Consider the following 22,804-nt stretch of genomic DNA (forward strand, 5'->3'; position numbering starts at 1 on the left):
AAATGGGACCATGGTTTCCAGGACCATTCGCCTGACACTTGACCCCTGGAAGTGACCCAGGTGTCTACTGTTGACCCCGGGAGGGTAACGCGGAGGAGCCAGGTCTCCCTGCAAGCCAGAAGCAAGGCCTTCATTAAAGGCAGCTTTTCATGCAGACGTAATGAGGTAAATCAAATCGGCAAAGGCATCGAGGGGCAGTGAGCGGAGCGGGCGCGTCCTGGGTCACAGAAGTTCTGATTTGCCTTGGGCAGGCAGGTCCTGAAGACGTGGTGCCCTGGAATACGCAGGGTGCTTCAGGAAGTTCACGGAAAACAGAGTTAACAGATAAGCTGATTTTGGTGCCAAAAAAAACCACTGAAATCTACGCATAGGGTTTTTTTAATCACATGCATTTTTCACGAGGTTTTTGAAGACCCCTTGCTATGAGTGTTTGTGCCGTTGTTTGGAAGTAAGTTTTGGCTGGCGATAAAGCTCAGAAGGTTAGCCAGAACCTTTTACTTTGGCTCCCGAGCTATTTTTTGCTTCGGATTAATAATATTCATCTCTACAAATTACCCTTGGAAGACGAAGCCAATGTGGAAAATCCGAGAAACGAGCCCTCGCTATCAGCCCGCGGCAGTTGCTCGCAGCCTCTGATCTCCCGGCAGCCGGCCACCTGCAGCCACAGCCTTCTTTACCCAGAGCTTGTCTGCTCAGGCAGAAGTCCCGCTGCTCGTCCCTGGCCAGGGGAAGGCCATCAGGTTTGAGGGTTACTTATTAACTGGAGCAAAAGAACTCGAGACTTAGGGACATTTTGAAGCAGATAAAATGCCCACCAAGAGCTTTCCAGACAGTGCCCTGACAGTAAGCTGCCTTAGCAGTCAGAGGACTGGCCGGTCCAGGAGAGGAAGCAGCAGATTCAAAGTTCACAGCGGGTGAGAGACCCCGGAGAAAAGCGTGCTCCTGGGCAGGCTGCCCTTTCTGGGGAAAAAACTCATCCCTTAAATTACGTTAAAACATAAATATCTCTTAGCTTTATCCTGTAAGAGAGTACTTCAAAGAGTTAATGGGATGGAAAGGTAAGCCTGCCTGGTACAAAAACTTCAAAACCATGCGGAGGTTTTTCGTTACACACGTTTCCCATGAACATTTTGAACTTCGCACCTGTCAGGAGGTTTCCTGTCGCAGCCTTGCTTGCTGAATATTACTGATGGGACAAGGACACAAGCCTTGGGTCCTGTATCGTTCCCACCCCACCCCTGCATTCTCCCCCAGGTTCAGAAGCCAGTGGGCCGGACCTAAGAACCAGGATGGAGAGCTCACCTCCACCTACTGCCCCATCCCCACCCTAGCCCACCTACGTACAGAAGGGCCCGGCCTGCAGGGGTCGCAGCCTCTGCCACGTGTGCCGTCTGTGAGCATGGCGGCAGGTGGTCGACCTCTGCGAGTTTATTTTCTCTGAATAAATTCGGTCCGGCCGCGAGTTCGTATTCTGTCTCCTCTCTGTCCTGCACCTCTTTCCCCTACACGTTGGGGCCCTGTTAGAGGAGGCACCAACCTCGCCTCTTTCCTAACATTTTATGGAGGAGGAGACTGAGACTCCAAAGGCTGAATTGCCTGCCCAGGTTCACACGGCTACTTATCAACCACACGAGGCTTCAAGCCCACTGTTTCAGTGTCGTGCCCTTGGCCTCCCAGGAAACATCAGCGTTTCGACTCCTTGTCCTGTGCAGGGGACTCATCTTTACCCAGGCCCTCGTGCACTGTGCACAGAGGCCAGCATTTTAACTGGATTCAGAAATACATTAAAATGACATTTCCAAAATGCACTCGATTTATACTAAGAATACGGTGTCACCTGGCCAAGAGTCTGCCCACTCCAAGACCAAAATGTTTTCTGCTCTCACACCAGGCGCTCGCTGGTCAGCTTGCTGTCCCTTAAACGATTCAGATGTAAAAGAGAAAATGGCATCTGTCTAATTAACACTGCCCGGTTAAATATAGCTGCCCGGAGACTGTGTTTACAGAGCAGGCTCCAGCCCCGGGGGCCTCTGGTGGCAGATGACAGCAAGCTTCCCTGCTTATCAGCTGGAAACAGAGACACCTCAGACGCGGTGACAGGCCCGGACAGGCCGAGGGAGCTGGGAGGAGAGGGGCAAGGCCGATGCAGGCCTGCGCTCCCTGCCGCTGGCAGCTGGGGACACAGAATGATCTGGGGATCAGGTCCTCCAGCTGCCCCCGCCAGCACAAGCCCTCACCGCACGCCTGAGTCTTGCCCCCGGCCTGGGAACCCGTTGGCTCGCTCTCCTGCCAGCCGCTGAGACAGCCAGGCGGCGCCATCTGCTCGGGGACCCTTCCCCTGGCAGAGAGGCAACATGACCTTGCGGTTTCTCTTCCAGCCTCACGTCACAACATGGAAGCTGTCGCCAAGTTCGACTTTACCGCCTCGGGTGAGGATGAACTGAGCTTTCACACGGGAGACGTTCTCAAGGTGGGTGATGCGGGGCCACCGCGGGGCAGCGGGGAGTTCCAGCCCCCCGAGTCCGGGCACCACCGAGGCAGCCTGGCAGTCCAGGCCTTGGCCTCTGAAGAACTGCGGTTCTAAGGGAGGAGTTCACCTCCACCCCAGGGTCCGTGCCATGCACAGGCATCGCAGTGGAGGGAGCGCAAGTGCTGTCCTCGTCCCGAGATGCTTGTGATCTGGGGGGAGCCCTCCTCCCAGGGCTGGTCACACGTGGTTTTGGCTGCGTGCTGAGGGGTGGGGGATGGTGTACTGTGGCGGTGGGGAGCCAGGGAGTCCACCCTGAAAGGTGAGGGCTCTGGGAACGCCACACTAGGCGAGTCTGCAGCTGCAGCCCCGAGGCCTACAAGCCAGAGCTGAGTGCGGGGTCAGCACAAGGAGCCTTCCAGCGTTTGTGGGAAACGTGTGCGTGAATTTCAAAAATGTTTGCGCCAAAATAAGCTAGTCATTTAGTTCCATTGTTCATGAACGTTTTAACGTCCCCTTTTATGTGGAATGTGGGAGAAGCGGCTGTGGGTGGGGTGGGGCAGTGGAGAGCGTGGCACCACAAAGGTCAGATGCACTTGGCCTCACTCAGGGCTTCTGAAAACTTGTCTGTGGCCCACACTGAGCCTGCAGTGGCCATACTGCGCCCAAGTGGCCTGGGACGTGGGCCACATTTCAGGCCCCGCACACGCAGGGCTCTGCCTCATGGGTCTGTGTCACTAAAGAGCACAGGCCCTGGAAGAGGCCACTTGGAAGTACGTGTGGTGCCGGTGCCTGTGGCCTGGCCTCCGAGCGCCCACTGCCCCAGCAGCCCAGGTGAGCAGAGGCCACCACTGTCTCGCCACGGAGAAGTACACCTGCTGTCCAAAGACCTTGTCGGCGTGTGGGTGGGCGGCTCGGGAAGCATCGTGGGGCCAGCCCAGGCAGTGTGGCTTCTTCGGGAGTTTTAACACCCCAGGGGGCAGCCTTCTCGTGGCTCCGGCCTGTGAGGTCTGCACGCGTGGCTGTCAGCAGGAGCTCAGGATCTCGGCTGAGCTCTGCTCCAGGAAAAGGCGTCCTTCTCTTCTCTGTGACCTTACCAAGGTCATGAGGCCTTGGGACCCTGATGAGCCCGGGGACCAACTCCCACCCGCACCTCCCACTGCAAACGGAACTTCCTCTCTAGCCGAAGTTTCCCCTTTCCCAGAAAAGTGAAGGGGGGGAGGGGGCTTCCTTCAACTCTGCTCCCAGGTCCAGCTCCTCATGGCTTTGCTTTGTTGCTGATACGGGGAGGAAGTCCCTTCCCTGGGCTCGCCTCCCGCCTCCCATTCCTGCCTCCACCCTCTGGAATCTGCCTTGTACACCACACACTCTCAGTGCTCTCCTTAAAAGGAACTATGACACCCCCGCCCCCATGGCCTGCAGTGACACCCCGTGCCCTCTTCCTGCAGGGTCACCCCTCATTCCTGAGGTCTCCTCCCCCCTCCCCTGGGGTGCCCTTGATGAAGACCCTACCCTGCCTGAGGTCTCTTCCCCCCTCCCCTGGGGTGCCCTTGATGAAGACCCCACCCTGCCTGAGGTCTCTCCCCCCTCCCCTGGGGTGCCCTTGATGAAGACCCCACCCTGTCTGAGTCTCCTCCCCCCTCTACCCTGGGAGGTGCCCTTGATGAAGACCCCGCCCTGCCTGAGGTCTCTCCCCCCTCCCCTGGGGTGCCCTTGATGAAGACCCCACCCTGTCTGAGTCTCCTCCCCCCTCTACCCTGGGAGGTGCCCTTGATGAAGACCCCGCCCTGCCTGAGGTCTCTCCCCCCTCCCCTGGGGTGCCCTTGATGAAGACCCCGCCCTGCCTGAGGTCTCTCCCCCCTCCCCTGGGGTGCCCTTGATGAAGACCCCACCCTGCCTGAGGTCTCCTCCCCCCTCCCCTGGGGTGCCCTTGATGAAGACCCCACCCTGCCTGAGGTCTCTCCCCCCTCCCCTGGGGTGCCCTTGATGAAGACCCCGCCCTGTCTGAGTCTCCTCCCCCCTCTACCCTGGGAGGTGCCTTTGATGAAGACCCCGCCCTGCCTGAGGTCTCTCCCCCCTCCCCTGGGGTGCCCTTGATGAAGACCCCGCCCTGCCTGAGGTCTCTCCCCCCTCCCCTGGGGTGCCCTTGATGAAGACCCCGCCCTGCCTGAGGTCTCTCCCCCCTCCCCTGGGGTGCCCTTGATGAAGACCCCACCCTGTCTGAGTCTCCTCCCCCCTCTACCCTGGGAGGTGCCCTTGATGAAGACCCCGCCCTGCCTGAGGTCTCTCCCCCCTCCCCTGGGGTGCCCTTGATGAAGACCCCGCCCTGCCTGAGGTCTCTCCCCCCTCCCCTGGGGTGCCCTTGATGAAGACCCTGCCCTTGGCCCCTGCTCTTCCCCTCCCCTGAGCCACCTCGCCCACTTCTCTGCCTTCAGCTCCCTTCAAGCCTAAGCTCTGCAAGCCCGGGCCCGTGCTCTAACTCTGACCTCTCTATTGGACCCCTGACCCACACTGCCCGTTGTCTGCTCGTGCCACTCTGTACACTCCAGCCCCGAACTCAAGACGTCCAGAATCACTCAGGCCCCTCCCCCGCCACCCCCGAATGACTCGCCTGTCCGTGTGCTGAGCATCGGCGGAGGCCAGGCACCAAGCCAGCAGCCTCAGCCCCCACCAGTTCCTCCCTTGCCAAATCCTGCTGATCAGTCGCCAACGCATGTCCAGCCAGCACCGGATCATCTGCTCAGCAAACCTGCGAGGTGGGCACGGCCCTTTCCTCCATGTTTTAAATGTGAAATGGAAGCTAAGGCGCTAAACCAGGGTCCCAGGGCACAGAGCTGGAAGGTGGCTGCACGGGGCCTGGAGGGAGCTCTGTGTGACTCCTAGGCCTTGCACTGTGCCCGGGTATTTGCCTGCTGTGTTCTCCCAGGCAAGTGCCTGCTCTATAGAAAGACGTGCGATGCAGGGGAAGGAGTGGAGTCACACGGGTCTGGGTCTGAACCCCAGGTCTGGCCCCTGAGCTCCCGGGGCAGGAGGGTCTGGCTTGCAGGGCCGCGGCAGGGATCAGAGGTGATGGCCCTGGCCCAAGCAGATGCCCAGTCAGTGGCCATCACATTAGCAGCTTTATCTGCTCCTGCGGCCCCTGCCTGCTGGGATCCCGCTGCAGCCCGACTGACCGCGTGGCCTCCTGTCTCTGCCTCCGATCATTCTACACATTGGTCCCAGGATTCTTCCGGGAGAGAGATCCGGTCAGATCATGTCCCTGCTCAGAGGCATTCACTGTTTCCCCATTACCAACTGACTGAAACCTGACCCAGCTGGCCCCAGCCTCCCATCCAGTCCCATCGTGCACTCAGGAGAATCTGCAGACACACGTGTGTACAAATGCCCATGTGTACGCACATGTGTACTGTGCACACTCCTGGGCGCACACAGGCGTCTTTGTGCTCACAGCGCGCGCAGGTCCCACAGTAGCACACACGCCGTGCTGTCCAGCCTCTCCCCTGTGCTCAGACCACCCTTTCCCTGCACACTGTATGTGACCACCTCCGCCATGAAGCCCTCACCCCCCCCCCCAGCTCTTCCACCACATCTCACCACATACCTCATCTCACGGCACGCACAAGCTGGCCTCACACAGTACTGACTTACAGGAACGCTGGGCCCTGCACATCCACCTCCCAGCGCGGCCCTGGCCTGGCGTGCTGGCTGCTGCACTCGCCACAGCTCTCAGGGTCTAGAACTGCAGCCGGCTGACCCCTGCTACTATCTGAGGAGAGCGTGCGCGTGAGCCCCCTGAGCACAGAGCCCTGCCGAGCCCACCTTTGTATCTCCCAGCATCCAGCGCGAGTCGCAGACCCACAGGTGCACAGTGTGCGTCCCTTGAATTGCTGGACTGCATTGCTGCACACTCATTTAGAATTCCACCAGAAAGCCAACCCCTGCGCCTTTTCAAACTCTGGCCATTGCAGCTGTGGCAGTAAAGAGAAAAATGGAGTGGGCCTGCTGACCAAGCCTGGCGGAGTGTTCCCAGGTGGTGTTCAGTGCCCTGCTGTGGCTCTGCCCCTTCCTCCCAAGAGAGGAAGCACAGCCCAGGACCCTCGCGATTTGTCTCAAAGCCCACTTTCTGCTGCCCCAGCAACTCATTTCCAGCATGCTCTGTCTCTTGTGTGGCCTTTGGTGCCAAAAACTATAGAGAGGCACCCCCAAAAGTGTCTCCCCCCCCTCCCCTCCAGACCACGAGTTCCCTAGGGTAAAGGCCCCATTTATTTGTCTCCACGTGTTCCCAGCACCCAAGTGCAAGAGCAGGTGCTCATTAGATGCTGACGGAAGGCAGACAGGGAACCGTGGCCCAGTGGTTTCACCACCATTCTTCTGTGAAAGTCAGGAATGAGATTTTTCACATGCACGCCAGCCCTCCGTAACTGCAGCTACACACGGCACTAGAATTGCATTTGCATTTGCCATTGGCATTGACATCTGAAAGACATCTGTTGACCCAGTCCCTTTGGATCTGCTTCTATACGATGTCCGACTTGACCCTGCTTCTTCCTGCTCAGACAGCCCCTCACAGCAGCAAGAGTTAATCCTATGTAATTAACTTCTTCTGTGCTTCGGACGTCTGTATGCCTCTAAGAGCTGTAATTCCATCCAATTTTGAAATTCTTCCAGCTCTGCTTTCGGTCTTTCTCACCCCACATCTAATGTATCCTCAGGTCACATAACCCAGAAAATCGTTCCCTTCAGGGACGCTCTAAGAATTGAGATACAGTAAACTCAAGGGGGAAACTTCAAGAGCTGTGGCTGGGCTCCCTGCTCAGGTTTGCACAGTGAGAGCAAAAGGCAGGGAGGGCGGCCCGGGCGACGGGGAGAAACGCGAACAGGAAGTGCGGGGCTCTGGGCCACAACGGCAGGAAGAACCCAACCGCCTGCCCTCACATACTTTTCTTTGCAGAAAATGAGATTTAAAAAAAAAAAAAAACACACACACACACTTGCCTTGCCTACATCATAAAAAGCCTGCACGTCCACTCCCTGGGAAACCTCATCTCAGGCAGACCGAGCTCCGGGTGGTGGAGAGAAATGGCAGCCTTGTGGGACAGTCTTTCCGATGCCAGGGGAGGCAGTTAGGAGGGTATGAGCCGTGATTACTAAAATTACAGCCGGTTTCAGGTCAGAGAACCAAGTACAAAGTGCCAGCCAGTCTCCAGATGGCCTCTTTTTCCTCGTCCCTCGTCACCTTTGTGTTTGACATTCGTCACCCTGTGATGAGAGGCAGGAATTCCAAAGCCATAAAGGCAGGAGGGAGGCCCCGAGCGCTGCTCTCGGCTCTCTGTGGGGCCAAGGCCGCGTCCAGAGTCCCTGGTTCCTCCTACGACCTAGATTCTCTGCCGCCCAGCGCCTGCCCCAGCGCGCGCATCCGCACACGTCCTCGGCGACACCAACGGTCGCATTTGATGTCAGAATCTCTGAAGCGGGCTGTTCTCAGCAGTTCTCAAGCTCAGATGTGGGCCGCACTTTCAGTTCTTCAGAACCCACGGTGGCGCTCGGCACACACACGCAGAAGGCGGCACAGGACTCGTGGGCCCCGCCGGGGCCTGCGGAGCGGGAGGGCAGGGGCGTCTTCTCAAAGAGGAGCCGCGTGCTCTCCTGATGTCCACGCGGGCTGCGCGAGGCCCCGGGAGGGCTGATGGACTGGCCCGGGATCACACAGCTCGCGGCACAGCCAGGCCGGGGGACGCTGCGTGCGCGGCTTCCCCGGGACTCCGACATCAACGCCGCCCCTCTGGGAGGCCGGGCACCCCAGCAGCTCGCCGCTCCTCCTCCTCCTGCGCTTTCTCTCCGAGAGAAGCCATCGCCCCCTGCGCAGTCTCCCAGGCTGCAAGCCGGCGCCGCCCCAGAGCCCCCTTCTCCCTCTGCCCCCCGGGAATGTCCCCAAACGCTGCCGGTCTCGATTCCTGCCTCAGAAATGTGTCCTCGCCCCTCCCGGGCCCCGGCCGCTGTCCTCTCTCGCCTGGAGGGCAACACGCGGCCTCCTGGCCCTGTGTCCCGACTCACACGCGGCTCCCGCTTCCCTCTGAGGCTCCCCCCGTCCTTTCTCTGCCCAGCACCCCTGAGTGGGCCCGTAAGTTTCAGGGTAAGACTCCAGGCTCTCCAACACGGCCCACAGACCGCCATTCCTGGATTCCCACCCCCAACCCCAGCCGGCCTGCGTGTTCCGTTCCCAGGATGCACCACGCCCCTCGTGACCCGGAAGTGGATCCTCGGCCACCTGCCTTTCCCCGAGTGATTTCTGGCGCCGCCGCCCCCGGGCAGGTGGCCGCTGCTCCCGGCTTTCCTATCCGTCTTCCGGCACCTCCTTTATCACAGGGCTCCTAGCCGTGACGACATTTCTGCCACGGGAAACAGACGCTCAGGGTGGCTTAATCGTGACGGAGATGGACGGTTCCTCCCGCGTGCAGGAGCAGGCGGGCTCCGGGTGGTCCGTTCAGGGGCGCCGCGAGGGTCTTGCCGGCTTCTGCTCCGTCGGCCTCGCCGGGAGCTGTGCACGGCGATGTCGCGCGCTTCAGATGCTCCCGTGGGCGCGGCACCGTCTCTTCCCGCCGCGAGCTCGTTTTCTGAAGTAACCGGGAGCCACGCAGAAGCAAGCCTAGTGGGTAGTACAGCCACGAAGGCAGGGATCGCTCGTGGGGCGGCCGGATAGCCGCGAGACAGAACTCTCGCTTTTGCTGGGCGCAGGCTCGCAGAGCAGGCTCAGGAAGGGCATCTCGACGGTCCTGAATTCTGCCCCAAAAATCGTTCCGTGAAACCAGCCGGGTAGAACTCGTGCTTCCGAAGCTGGCCCCATTCCGGTGTTTACGTCTAAAAAATAAAAACCAGTTCGGTTTTTAAATGTTTCCTGGCTACCTGGAAAAGAAGAAGAGCAACAATGGAGCGGCTGTTTGCCTTGCCACCCTCCGCCCAGGCGCTGAAGATCCCAGACAAAGGAGTTTCCCAAAACACACGGGGAAAAGGGGGGGTGGGGGTGGGAGGCACGAGTCTGCAGCAATAACTCGGGGTCCAGAGAAGCGAATCTGCAGACACAGACCCACCGCTGCCTCCGCGGGCCTCGGGAGCTTCCCAGAGCTGCTGGTAGCTCCTTTCCCTCCACCTGGCAAAGGGTGCTCTGGGCTCGGCCCCTCTGTCTGGCTGTTCTGGGGTCCTCACTGCAGTGTCTTTGTCCTGTGTCCTCTCCCTGCCTGTAGGTACTCAGCAACCAAGAGGAGTGGTTCAAGGCGGAGCTGGGGAGCCAGGAAGGCTACGTGCCCAAGAACTTCATAGACATCCGATTTCCCGAGTAAGTCGGCCGGGCCTGCCCACACACACTCCCTTCCCTCTCCCGGGCGGGCAGAGGTGCCGCCACCAAGGGCTGCCTCTGGCGCTCCCTCCAGAGCTTCCAGAAGGCCGGGCTGGGAGGGAGATCTGCATCTGTTGGCTTCCATGCCACGTGGCTGTGTAGCCTATTTTAAGTTCTGACAAAGTGAGTTTGTCAGCTAGAATCTGTGATGAGAGCCGGCCCAGGGTTTCTGGGATTTCCCACGGGGGCGCTGTTGGCCAGGGCTCTGCTCTCCCTCCTGAGCACGGATCCCAGCCCGGCCTGGCCCTTGGTGCCAGGTGGGTGTGTGGCTCTGCAGCCTGCTGGCTCCGGAGAGAGAAGTCGGGGAGAGCAAAGGGAATTCCCTTCCTAAAGAGGAAGTGAGAAGTTGAGATTGGGCCTCCTTTGTCTCAAGAATTGACCACAAGGGTTAGATAGAAATCTGGTCTTGTGTCACAGCCGGGCCGTGGCCTGAACAGCGGAGGTTTGTTAGAAAGCCAGAGCGGCGCAGCAGGGCTCCCGGTGACCCCGCGCTGACCCCTGGGCCAATGCGGGGGCCACCTGACCTTGGCTGGGCCCCGGATGCTGCCTGGAATCCGCCCCTGGCCACGTCGTACCTTCTCTGGACTCAAACCTGCAGCCCCTCCACACCTCACTGGGACCATGGACGGTGCCAGAAGAGAGGCTGCCTGACCCCGCCCCTCCTGGCCCCCACACCCCGCCTCCTGGAGCTATACTCAGACTCCGCCTTCCCTGCAGCTGCCTGGAAGGGGCGGCTCCGAGCAGGCCCCCCCCACAGCAGCCCTCTCCCTGTGCCGTCCCCCCCACAGCAGCCCTCTCTCTGTGCCGTGCTCCCCCCCACAGCAGCCCTCTCCCTGTGCCGTCCCCAACACAGCAGCCCTCTCCCTGTGCCCCCCCACAGCAGCCCTCTCCCTCTGTGCTGTCCCCCCCACAGCAGCCCTCTCCCTGTGCCGTCCCCCCCACAGCAGCCCTCTCTCTGCGCCGTCCCCCCCCACAGCAGCCCTCTCTCTGCGCCGTCCCCCCCCACAGCAGCCCTCTCCCTGTGCCGTCCCCCCCACAGCAGCCCTCTCCCTGTGCCGTCCCCCCCACAGCAGCCCTCTCCCTGTGCCGTCCCCCCCACAGCAGCCCTCTCCCTGTGCCGTCCCCCCCACATCAGCCCTCTCCCTGTGCCGTCCCCCCCACAGCAGCCCTCTCCCTGTGCCCCCCCCACAGCAGCCCTCTCCCTCTGTGCCGTCCCCCCCACAGCAGCCCTCTCCCTGTGCCCCCCCCACAGCAGCCCTCTCCCTCTGTGCCGTCCCCCCCACAGCAGCCCTCTCCCTGTGCCGTCCCCCCCACAGCAGCCCTCTCCCTGTGCCGTGCTCCCCCCCACAGCAGCCCTCTCCCTGTGCCGTCCCCCCCCCACAGCAGCCCTCTCCCTGTGCCGTCCCCCCCCCACAGCAGCCCTCTCCCTGTGCCGTCCCCCCCACAGCAGCCCTCTCCCTGTGCCGTGCTCCCCCCCACAGCAGCCCTCTCCCTGTGCCGTCCCCCCCCACAGCAGCCCTCTCCCTGTGCCGTCCCCCCCACAGCAGCCCTCTCCCTCTGTGCCGTCCCCCCCCCCAAAGCAGCCCTCTCCCTGTGCCGTCCCCCCCACAGCAGCCCTCTCCCTGTGCCGTGCTCCCCTCAACAAACACCAGGGCTTCATTTTCCCTTCTTACCAGGCTACCGACCAACAAAACCCAAAGCCCTCCACCTCGGATCCCCTCCTGGCTTCCGCCCTTTTCTCTCTCAACTCCTCTGCCATTGTCTCTGCAGCCCCCAGGACGCCTTCAAAACCGGTCCTGTCAAGGTCAAGGTCACAGTGGTGGCAGGTCCCAGGGTGGGAGGGCTCCCTCCCTGCCTCAGAAGCCTGGGTGTCCAGACCCGGTCTCTGCTCCTCCTCTTTGCTCGCCCCGTCCCTGCCGCTCCTCAGTCTCCGACGCTGCCTCCTCCTCACCTCCCCGCACTCCTTCAGGTCTAGAACAGAGACAGACAGACAGACAGACAGACAGGGCTTCCGTCTGCCGGCTCATTCCCCAAATGCCTGCAGCGGCAAGACGGACCCAGGCCAACGCTGGGAGCTCGGCTCCAGCTCCAGCTGTTCTGCCTGCAATCCAGCTCCTTGCTGTGGCCTGGGAAGGCAGCAGAGGACGGCCTGGGTGCTGGGGCCCTGCACCCACGTGGGAGACCCAGACGGAGTGCCAGGGTCCTGGCTCCAACCTGGCCCAGCACCTGTCGTTGCAGCCATTTGGGAAGTAAATCAGTGGATGGAAGATATCTCTCTCTTTCTCTCTCTCTGTGCCCCTCCCTCTCTCTCTGTCTTTCTCTCTCCCTTTCCCCCTCTCTCTATCTCTTGCTCTCTCTCTGCCTTTCAAATAAATAATTTTTTTTGACAGACAGAGTGGACAGTGAGAAGGAGAGACAGAGAGAAAGGTCTTCCTTTTTCTGTTGGTTCACCCCTCAATGGCCGCCGCGGCCGATGAGCTGTGGCTGGCGCATGGTGCTGATCGAAAGCCAGGAGCCAGGTGCCTCTTCCTGGTCTCCCATGCAGGTGCAGGGCCCAAGCACTTGGACCATCCTCCACTGCCTTCCCGGGCCATAGCAGAGAGCTGGACTGGAAGAAGGGCAACAGGGACAGAATCCAGTGCCCTGACCGGGACTAGAACCTGGTGTGCCAGCGTCGCAGGCGGAGGATTAGCCTAGTGAGCCGCGGTGCCGGCCAATATATAAATATTTTTAAAATAAGATAAATTTCCATTAGAGAGGAATTGTATATTTCCCACCCACCCCCACTTTCTGTGGCCTCTTCTAAAAACATTCCTTTGCAGTCTGGCAACTACGGGGTGCACCCGCTCCTCGTCCTATGCCACCCTCCATGCTAGATGGGTTGCAATGCAGTCACGGGCTCACCAGGCCCCAGAAACCCCTGCCAGCGTCCCTGCGGCCGCAGTTCTGGGTGAATACCTCCCTCTGAAGTCCTCAGTTCTGAGAGCCTGGAGACGGCACCTGTCTGCCAGGGACAGCGTAGGCTTCTGGCGGCAGCATCGAGAGCAGCCACCTCAAAGCAGGGTGACCCAGTCCCGCCTTTGGCCACCGAGCTGCCCAGTGCTTGCAGGAGGAGTCCAGCCTCCTGCCCGTGGCTGCAGCCTCCGTTTGCCGTGTCCTGTGTGAACGTGACCTCCCGCGTGCACACAGCCGCCATGTCCCATGCAGCTGCACCACAGGGGCTGCCACCTGACAGCAGCTGCTTCTCCATTTCTTCTTGTCCACTGCGGAGATGCTGTCTCCGCCTGGATCTTTGGGTAGGACCCAGGAGCCCCATGGCTGCAGCCAGCCCCGCTCACACTGCAGCTCGTGTGTGTGTGTGTGTGTGTGTGTGTGCACGCATGGGCCTCTCCTGGCACCAGGCAAAGCCCCCGGTGCTCCGTGCGGGGAGACGTGCCCGGGTCACTGAGCTCTCAGCCAGGGAGGGAGTGCTGGGCCTGGTTGCCCCCACCCCCACCCACCCCATCCCCCACCCCCCTGCTGTGGCCCCTCCCCAGGCTGCTCCTGCAGGGTTTCCTAGCCTCAAGCAGCGCACTTTTCTCGACTTCTCCAGGAGGGAGGGAGCCTCCACGGTGAGTCAGGGATGCTGTCTTGCCTGGAGCCTTCGTCTGGCTCTGGATGCCGGTGGCCCCCAGCCCCCCACTGCTGCACAGAGCCCCTCTGAGCCCCCTCCTGGCCCTGGAGTGGCTCACCAACATCCTCCTGTTGTCTCTTGCCCCACAGGTGGTTTCATGAGGGCCTCTCCAGACACCAGGCCGAGAACTTGCTCATGGGCAAGGAAGTTGGGTTCTTCATCATCCGGGCCAGCCAGAGCTCCCCAGGGGACTTCTCCATCTCCGTCAGGTACTGGCCACTCCCAGCACCTCCACCCACCCACCTTTCCCAGCCTGCAGCCCCCACAGCTGAAGCCACAGGGTGACCTCGCAGTGTGGCCCAGTGGTCAGAAGCATGGTGGCAAAGTGGGTGACACTGTCACTTCCTTCCCGGAACTCACAGACGACACCTGCTGCCCCCCCCCCCCCCCCAGTGCAGGTGCTTCCAGATGAGTGTCACTCAGCGCCTGCACCGTGCATGGTCCAGCAGTGCGTGGCGGGGCGGGGGGGGGGGGGGGGGGGGCGGGGGGCTCAGCTCTCAACCTCCCCTGACTTGCTGTCTAAAGAGGGAAAAGCAGAAAATCAGAGTCACTGCTGGAGGCTGCACTGGCAAGAGGTCTTCAAAAAGTTCATGGAAGTTTATAACACGAAAAACTAGGCATGGATTTCAAAGTAGTTTCTGCACTAAAATAAGTTTACCTGGTTTGCTAAGAATTTATTTTGAAACAGTTACAGAGAGAGGGAGAAAGAGAGGAGGACTTCCATCTGCTGGTTTGCTCCCCATAACTGCTGGGGCTGAGCAGGCTGAAGCCAGGAGCTCGGAACTCCGTCTGGGTCTCCCAAGCGGGTGGCAGGCAGAGGATTAACCAATGAGCCACGGCGCTGGCCCCTCAACCCTGTTTCTTAAGGGCCCTGATTATAACCAGAACAAGTAGTTTGTCAGGCGCTGAGGCCGTCTTCTGCTTTCCCAGGCGCAGCAGCAAGGAGCTGCATGAGAAGCAGAGTAGCCAGGACCCAGGCAGGAGCTCTGGTACGGGATGCCGGTGTCACAGGCCAGCTTAGCCCACTGCGCCACAACGGCTGTCCTTAAACTTGCCTTTGAATGCCATGTTTCCATGAGGGTTGGAAGAACCCTCATCTAGTCGTGAAGAAAGGCGGTTTCAACACAGAACCGTGCAGCAAAACTGAGACCAGAGCTGAGCCAAGGAGGGCCCGAGGGGGGCAGGGGACCGCAGCAGCGGGATGTCGCTTCTGAGTGGCACCTGGGAGGAAGTGACTCAGGCCAGCACAGACATGACACAGCCCCAAACTCAGAGGCCCCAAGTCTGACCACATTGCATGTGGTCAGCATGTGGGGGATTGCAAGTCACATATCAGATTTGGCGACCACATGTGAAAGTACAAGAAATAGTGCTGAGAGCAGATTAGGAGACGCCATGACAACCGGTGCAGCCAAAGCCAACTGTCAAGTTTGCTGACAGGAAGTCCTGGTCTGCGTTGTTCTGTAAGTTTTGAAAGGCAAGTCGCTTTATTGCTTTGAGTAAGAAACCTAATCTCTGGAAACAACCCGTGGCCACTTTACTGTATTTTTTACTAAGAGTTGATATTCAAAAAAATAGGTAAGCAGGACCACAGATATGAGGGTAGCGCACAAAGCTTGTGGAAACTGGAGTTAAAAGACAGCTGTAGTGGGGCAGGCAATGTGCAGCAGTGGGTTAAACCACAGCCTGGGATGCCACAGCCCGTAAAGGAGCACCTGGCATCAGATTCTTCCTCCACTTCCAACGCGGCTCCCTGCTAGTGTGCCTGGGAGGCGGCGGATGGTGGTCTGAGTATTTGGGTCCCTGCTGCCTACATAGGACGCAGTGATGGAGTTCCTGGCTCCTGGTCCAGCCTGGTTTCGGCCTTGGCTGTTGTGGGCATTTGGGGAGTAAGTCACTCTCTCGCTCTCGCTCTCGCTCTGCTTTCAAATAAACTTATAAAATTAAACTACATGTTTATTTTGGTGCAAAAAAAATTGAAATCTATGAATGGAAGTGTGTTAAAAAAATTCACGGAGGCTGGTGCCACAGCTCACTAGGCTAATCCTCCGCCTGTGGCGCCGGCACCCCGGGTTCTAGTCCTGGTTGGGGCGCCGGATTGTGTCCCGGTTGCCCCTTTTCCAGGCCAGCTCTCTGCTGTGGCCCGGGAAGGCAGTGGAGGACGGTCCAAGTGCTTGGGCCCTGCACCCCATGGGAGACCAGGAGGGAGCACCTGTGAATCGGCGCAGGGTGCCAGCCGCAATGTGCTGGCTGTAGCAGCCACTTGGGGGGTGAACCAACAGAAAAAGGAAGACCTTTCTCTCTGTCTTTCTCTCTCTCACTGTCTAACTCTGCCTGTAAAAAAAAAAAAAAATTCACGGAAAATGTATATTGGGGGGAAAATGCATAGATCATTAAAGAAAATTTGCAACCAAATAAGCTTCTCTTTCAAATGTATTTGAAGGCTTCCTGGTGGGCCAGCCCTCTGTGAGCACGGGAGCCTAACCTGCTGGAGGGTAGCCTGGGCGCTGCAGCCTTGCCCTGTGCTCTTGCGAAAACTCTCGGTTATCCATAGCCAGGACATTCTTTGTCCTCCTTTGGGTGATCATCACTTTAGCTCAGTCAATACTGATGCCTCACAGATTCCAAATGTGTTACAGTATATAAAATCTTGCTCCATGAATACATTTTACAAATCAACCCTATTTCTTTATTTTTTTAAAAGACTTGTTGTACTTGAAAGGCAGAGTTACAAAGTTGGGGGGAGGGGGAGAGATATCTTCCATCTGCTGGTTCACTCCACAGATGGCTGCAAAAGCCGGGGCTGGGCCAGGTGAAAGCCAGGAGCCAGGAGCTTCATGCAGGTCTCCCACAAGGGTGCAGGGGCCCAGGCACTTGGGCCATTCTCTGCTGCTTTTCCAGGCGTGCTAGCAGAGAGCTGGATTGGAAGTGGAGCAGCTGGGGCTCCCCCTCAACCCTGTTTGTTTTTTTTTTGGTTTTTTTTTGGTTTTTTTTGTTTTTTTGTTTTTTTGTTTTTTTTTTTTGACAGGTAGAATCATAGACAGTGAGAGAGAGAGACAGAAAGGACTTCCTTCCATTGGTTCACTCCCCAAATGGCCACCACAGCTGGTGCTGCGCCGATCCAAAGCCAGGAGCCAGGTGCCTCTTCCTGGTCTCCCATGCGGGTGCAGGGCCCAAGCACTTGGGCCATCCTCCACTGCCCTCCCAGGCTACAGCAGAGAGCTGGACTGGAAGAGGAGCAACCAGGACTAGAACCCGGCGCCCATATGGGATGCTGGCACCGCAGGCAGAGGATTAACCAAGTGAGCCACGGCGCTGGCCCCTCAACCCTGTTTCTTAAGGGCCCTGATTATAACCAGAACAAGTAGTTTGTCAGACTGAAGGGAATCTCTTAGTGCCTTTTTTTTTTTTTTTTAGATTAATTTTATTTATTTGAAAGGCAGAGTGACAGAGAGAGATCTTCCATCTGCAGATTCACTCCCAAATGGCTGCAACAGCCAGGGCTGGGCCAGGCCAGAGCCAGGAGCCCAGACCTCTACCTGGGTCTCCCCTGTCGGTTGCAGGGGCCCTTGTGCTTGGGCCAGCTTCGGCTGCGTTTCCTTGGTTCCTTAGCAGGGAGCTGGATTGGAAGTGGAGCAGCCGGGGCTCACAGCAATGCTCCAGTATGAGATGCCAGCCTTGCAGGCAGCGGCTTAGCCCTTGAGCCACCACGCCAGCCCCGGGGCTTGGCTTGCACGGTGGTGACTGTGGCTTTTTCAGCTAGGATCATGGTTTGAATGTCCCTGGCTGAAATGAATTCTCAGGAGTCAGCCTTGGCCCTCTCTGACGTCGAAGCAAGGCAGCGTCATTGCGGTGACTGCTCCCGTGAGTGCCGCGGAATCCCGTGCAGATGTTGTATGAAATATTCCGAAGCAACGTCGTTTTTACTTACTTCCGCCTGTGACAGGGAAGAGCTCCTGTAGCCCCTCCGCGCTGGGAAGGGTCTGCAGAGCTGCGCTGGGAGCCTGGAGCCTGAGTGACGGACGTGCTTGTCTGTGCGCCCACTCTCAGGCCTGGGTCAGGGGTGAGACCATCCTCTCTCCGTGGACCCGGGTGACCAGGGCAGACCTGACAGCACAGGGGCCTGGAAGGGCCGGGCTTTAAGCTGAGTTCCCTGACTCCGAGGTGGTGCAGAAATGATCAGGAGAATCTCCCCTCTGCGGAGTAGGGACTGTGAGTTGAGCCACATGGCGTTGGGGGGAGGAGGCTCTGTGAGTGGCTACAACCAGGGGGAAGACCGTGCAGGAATGGCCCGAAGCTGTCAGGTGAGCACAGCCCTGGCTCCACCTGCTGTGCGCGCACCCAGCAGGCAACCTGAGGTTGAATCAGAATTTCCACAGACCGCTCAGCCCATCCCTCGGAAACCTCCTGTAGCCTTCGACACATCTCCACTCCCAGAGCCCTTTCAATTCCTGAACTTGCTGCAGATCAGAAAACTTACCTCACTGATTAAGGCCAGGGTGTCTTTAAATGGAATGTGTGTCCCACTGAAGGAAGACTCTGCCCAAAACCTGGCGATAGATATGGTGAGACTCCAGCAGGGAGTAGACTCAGGCGTCTCTTTCCAGATGGTAAAATCCAGCTTCTCCTAGCCCGCACGGTGGTCCCCACCGTGCAGTAGCAAGAGGCACGAGGGGCTGCACTCACCACGCTGGAATCAGAGACCCCAGGTTCCTGCTTCGGGACCGGCGTTGTGGCATAGCAGGTTAAGCCACCGCCAGTGATCCAGCATCCCATGTGAGCACCAGTTCGCGTCCCGGCTGCTCCACTTCAGATCCAGCTCCCTGCTACCCTCTGTCTCCATAAATAGTTTAAAAATACAAAAAAGCTTCTTCCCTCAACTCCGTCAGTCCCTCAGTGACCTTGACCAAGGCCTCTGCACCTCTCTGAACCTCGATGTCGGCCCCTGTGGAATGGAGAAGTAAAGCTGAACCTTCTCCAAGGTCTTTTCCCATCGAGCTCTACAACTCCATGTAATATTTTGTCCCCAAAAGCTCAAAATACTTTGTAGCCTAATTTATGCGAAGCACTGAACAAGATCAAGAGCTCCTGCTTGCCCTGAGAGCAGACGTGACAAATTTCGGAGGGAGGAGAGGCGCGCAGAGCAGCGCTCACCTGCCCGTGCTGGTGGATGGGCTCAAAGGAGCTAGTTCAAAGCGTTTGTGATAACAGACCGATAACAAGGGCCTCGAAAAACCCCTCGGAGGTGGGGTCCTTAGCACGGGACACGGCTCAGGCGTTGCCATGTTCCCGGTAAACATGGGGAAAGGCCCTTGATCGCGTCGTCTTTAAGGCCCTTTGAACATTCTTTTCCTTGTAAAAGCTTGGCTGTGGTGACCAAAACAGATCTGAGCTTCCCTGATGCCCACGCCAAGGTAGGAAACCCCTCTAATGCACCTGTGTCCTGAGTGTGCCTCCCTGACACCCCTGCTCCGTGAGGGGGCGGGGTCACTGTGTCCGCCAGGCGTGGACACGAGCAGCCCTGGAGGCAGAGCCGCGTCACCCCTAACACAGCCTGGGTCTGCCTTGGCCTGCAGGCATGAGGATGACGTCCAGCACTTCAAGGTCATGCGTGACAACAAGGGGAACTACTTCCTGTGGACCGAAAAGTTCCCCTCCCTAAACAAGCTGGTGGACTACTACAGGACGACGTCCATCTCCAAGCAGAAGCAGATCTTCCTGAGGGACAGGGCCCGAGAGGATCAGGTACGCCCCAGGGCCCAGTCAACTTCCAGTCGCTCCGGGAGCCACCACAACCGTGCACGGGGTGGGAGGGCACCGCCCCTGAGGGTGCTCAAAGACAGACCCACTCTGAAGTCGGAGTTCCAGCGTAGTAACAGGTCAACACTTTCTACCCGCGGGACTTTGGAGAGTTGTCTGATCCTTAGTTTGCTCCTCCGTAAAATGGGGCAATAGTGATGTGACCCTCACAGCCTGGTTGTGAAGCTGAGAGAGGAAGGCGTGGGCCCCGGCTCTTACGCCATTCCTGATCGCACCGCAAGTGCGCAACAGACGTTAGCTCATATCGTGGGTGCTGGTGTTTGGTCATTTGTACAGGTGGGATGCCGGCAGTGGTCCAAGGAGGGAGTTGGGGAGGGCTACAGACAGGGATGCTTCAGACCAGCCCGTGTCGCAGTGAGCTCTGTGACAGGGCTTGGGTGGCGGGCGGTGAAGGGACCCTGGAGGGGGAGACCCGGCCTGGGAGTTCTGCTCTTAGAATTACTTAGAGCGAAGAGGACTGTTGTCTTCAAAATGCATCAGACAGAACCGGCGTTGACTCCTGGCTGAATCGTCAAGTAGCCAAGATAAGGAGTGTGTCGGAGCACCAGTGCCTTGCATTTGCAGACCGGAGGGGTCTGGAAGGGTCCAGTGAGATCACACCGAGCGCCCTGCCACCGAGCCGGTCCACGCAGGCACGGAGGAAACTTTCAGTGGCCTCCCATAGGGACATTCAGACACACAGTCTGCAAAGGTTGTTCAGAGCACCCAGCAGGCTCTTGAGCCACAGGCCGCCCGGGAGGCAGCGCCGGGCCGCAGGGTGGAAATCCTAGACACAGGCTGTCTGGGCAGGCATGAGGCGTGCGTGTGCTGGGGGAGTGGGGAACCCACGGCTGCCTTCAGGCGGGGGAGTTACAGCGGAGGCGGCGAGGGCTTCCCCACCAGCGCACACCAGGTTCAAAGGGGGAAAATGGTGACCTCAGAGCTTGTGAATGATTTTAACCAGGAAAAGGACAGAGAAATTGACTTCCCGGGATGCGCATTCCCAGATGAGTGGCAATATGAAATTGGATTAAGCTGCATTAAATGAGTTAGTGTTTATAAAGCGCTTAGGACAGCGTCTAGCATATACCGTGCCCGGGGCCCTGGGTAATTGTTTGTGAAATAAAAGCAGCCACAGTGATTCTGATTCATAGGCAGCCGGGCAGGCAGTAAACAGGCCTCGGCCCTTCCCAGAGCCCAGCACGGGCACGGCTGGTTTCCATGGTGCTGCCTGCTGCTGTTTGGGCCTCTGTCTCCAGGCTCCAAAGGACAGTTCAAAACCAGGCGGAGCCCACAGCTGAGCTGTGTGCCGGGGGGATGTCCAGGCAGAGCCCACAGCTGAGCTGTGTGCCGGGTAGATGTCCAGGCGGAGCCCACAGCTGAGCTGTGTGCCAGGGGGATGTCCAGGCGGAGCCCACAGCTGAGCTGTGTGCCGGGTAGATGTCCAGCGGCGTGGCCACACGTGCCACGCAGGGCTGGCGCTGTGTCTGTAACACAGAACAGCTAAGCTTGGTGGGCATGAGCGGGCAGGGAGCGGAAGTGTTCATCCCGAGCTCCCCAAACGGGAACCACCGCGGATCACAGAGGCCGCGCTGGGGCCTTCGAGGGTCCAGCTGTGGTTGCTGCCAAAGCTGCCCAGCCGGAAATGGCTGCCCATCAGGGTGGGGCTGAGGGGTCGGCCCGGAGGAGCCCGGGGCTACATCACGTCTGTCCTCCCTTGCAGGGTCGCCGAGCCAACAGCCTGGACTGGAGGCCCCAGGGAGGCCCCCACCTCAGCGGGGCCACGGGAGAAGAGATCCGGCCGGCCGTGAACCGGAAGCTGTCGGACCACCCGCCCCCCGTGCCCTCGCAGCACTCCCCGCACCCGCCGCCGCCCCAGCACTACCCACAGCACCACCATTTTCACCAGGTACCTCCCAGATGAGGTGGGGAGCATGAGGCCTGGCCCCGCGGCGTCAGGTCTCCGAGTCACCAGGAAGCCCCTGAGCCCCCAGGTGGCACGAGCGTGCAGACCACGCTCAGGAGAGATGTTTCCACAAGTGAAACAGCTCACAGCGTGAACACATGCACACATATACACACGCGCACACGTGTGCAGTCGTCCCATTCCCCATCCCTCCTGCCCAGATGTGTTGCCATCCACAGGCAGGAGCAGGGTTAACCTCGGCCACCGACCGGCCTCGCTTACTTGGTTCTCGCCCACCTCGTTCCAGATGGGATGTCAAGTGGCTACCGAGCCGGACAATACGCCAGATAGCATCGCTACTGAATTCCTTAGCGGGCACACAAGTCCTTTGGGGGTGGCCCAGATCTATTTCCCCAGCTTCCTCTCCCGCTCGTGGCCCCAGGCAAACACATTCCAGCCACGCTGCACTACAGCCAGGTACCCAGCGTCTGGTGGTTTTCTCTACGGCTCTGTGGATGCTGCTGTGCCATCCCCCGGCCTGAGTGCCCTTCCTGGCCAGTCCCTCATTTACAGTTTTTAATTAATCTATTTGAAAGCACGACAGAGATTTTCCATCTCTCCTTGTTCTCCGTCCAAATGCCCACAACAGCAGAGGCTGGGCCAGGCTGCAGCCGGGAGCCTGGAACACGGTCGGGGTCTCCTGTGTGGGTGCCAGGGCCCCAGCACTTGGGCCATCATCTGCTGCCTTCCGGGGCACATGAGCAGGAGGCACGGAGGAGCAGGGATTCCAGCAAGAACTCTGATAGAGAATGCACCGCGTGGCCCCACCTCCCTACGCCTTCTTCAACCTGTCGTTTAAGCATCTCTCCCTCCCTGAGCCTCTCCTGATCTCTCAGGCAGACTTACCCCCCCCCCCGCCCCGCTCGCCCACTGCCCACTTTAATGTGGGAACTCCATGAGCTTCACGACCTCCCCCCAGCTGGAGGAGGGCACTGCAAAACGTTCATGGGGACTGGGATTGTAAGATGTCCATTTCAGTGTAAAGAGTTTTGAGAGCCAGGCACAGCTTTTTCGTGATACGCATTTCAGACATTCTGGAGACACCCCCGTGCACAGATGTCACATTTTTGCACCCCAGTCAACATCACTTCACCCCCTTTTCCATGATCTTTCTGAAGTACCCACTTGTGTCCCCGATGTTGGTGCGGTGGCACGCGGTGGTGCCTGGTGAGTGCTTCTCCATCGAATCCGTGCCCCTGCCCTGGCCTGGGCCTTCGGACTCTGAGCGCCCTCGGTCCCCACCCCTGTGTCCCCATCGTCTGAGGTTCAGGGTCACTGTCGGCGAGTGTTCCTGGCATCCTGGCTGTGTCTGTGCATCCTGAGGGGTGGCCCCTGCAGCAGACTGACGGGTCCTCCACCACCCCTGTTTCTAGGATCGCCGTGGGGGCAGCCTGGACATCAACGACGGGCACTGTGGCGTGGGCATGGGCAGTGACGCGAATCCGGCCCTCATGCATCGGAGACACACGGACCCGGTGCAGCTGCAGGTGGCGGGGGTAAGGCAGC

At 59.1% G+C, this 22,804-nt stretch overlaps 1 protein-coding gene across 4 annotated transcripts in view; it reads left to right on the top strand.

The window, feature by feature from the left end:
• Positions 1-22,804, top strand: part of GRAP2 (GRB2 related adaptor protein 2) — a 70,449-nt gene that overhangs the window by 43,170 nt on the left and 4,475 nt on the right. The window contains exons 2-7 of one of the 4 annotated variants that reach the window (XM_051834071.2): positions 2,379-2,470; positions 9,709-9,800; positions 13,623-13,742; positions 19,110-19,278; positions 21,056-21,241; positions 22,672-22,794. In XM_051834071.2, the coding sequence (XP_051690031.1) occupies positions 2,393-2,470; positions 9,709-9,800; positions 13,623-13,742; positions 19,110-19,278; positions 21,056-21,241; positions 22,672-22,794 (768 nt within the window). In that variant the 5' untranslated portion in view covers positions 2,379-2,392. The other 3 variants (XM_070052944.1, XM_051834070.2, XM_051834069.2) reach the window with 3 other exon arrangements.

This window comes from Oryctolagus cuniculus, chromosome 11 (genome assembly GCF_964237555.1).
Source record: "Oryctolagus cuniculus chromosome 11, mOryCun1.1, whole genome shotgun sequence".
Classification (NCBI taxonomy): domain Eukaryota; kingdom Metazoa; phylum Chordata; class Mammalia; order Lagomorpha; family Leporidae; genus Oryctolagus; species Oryctolagus cuniculus.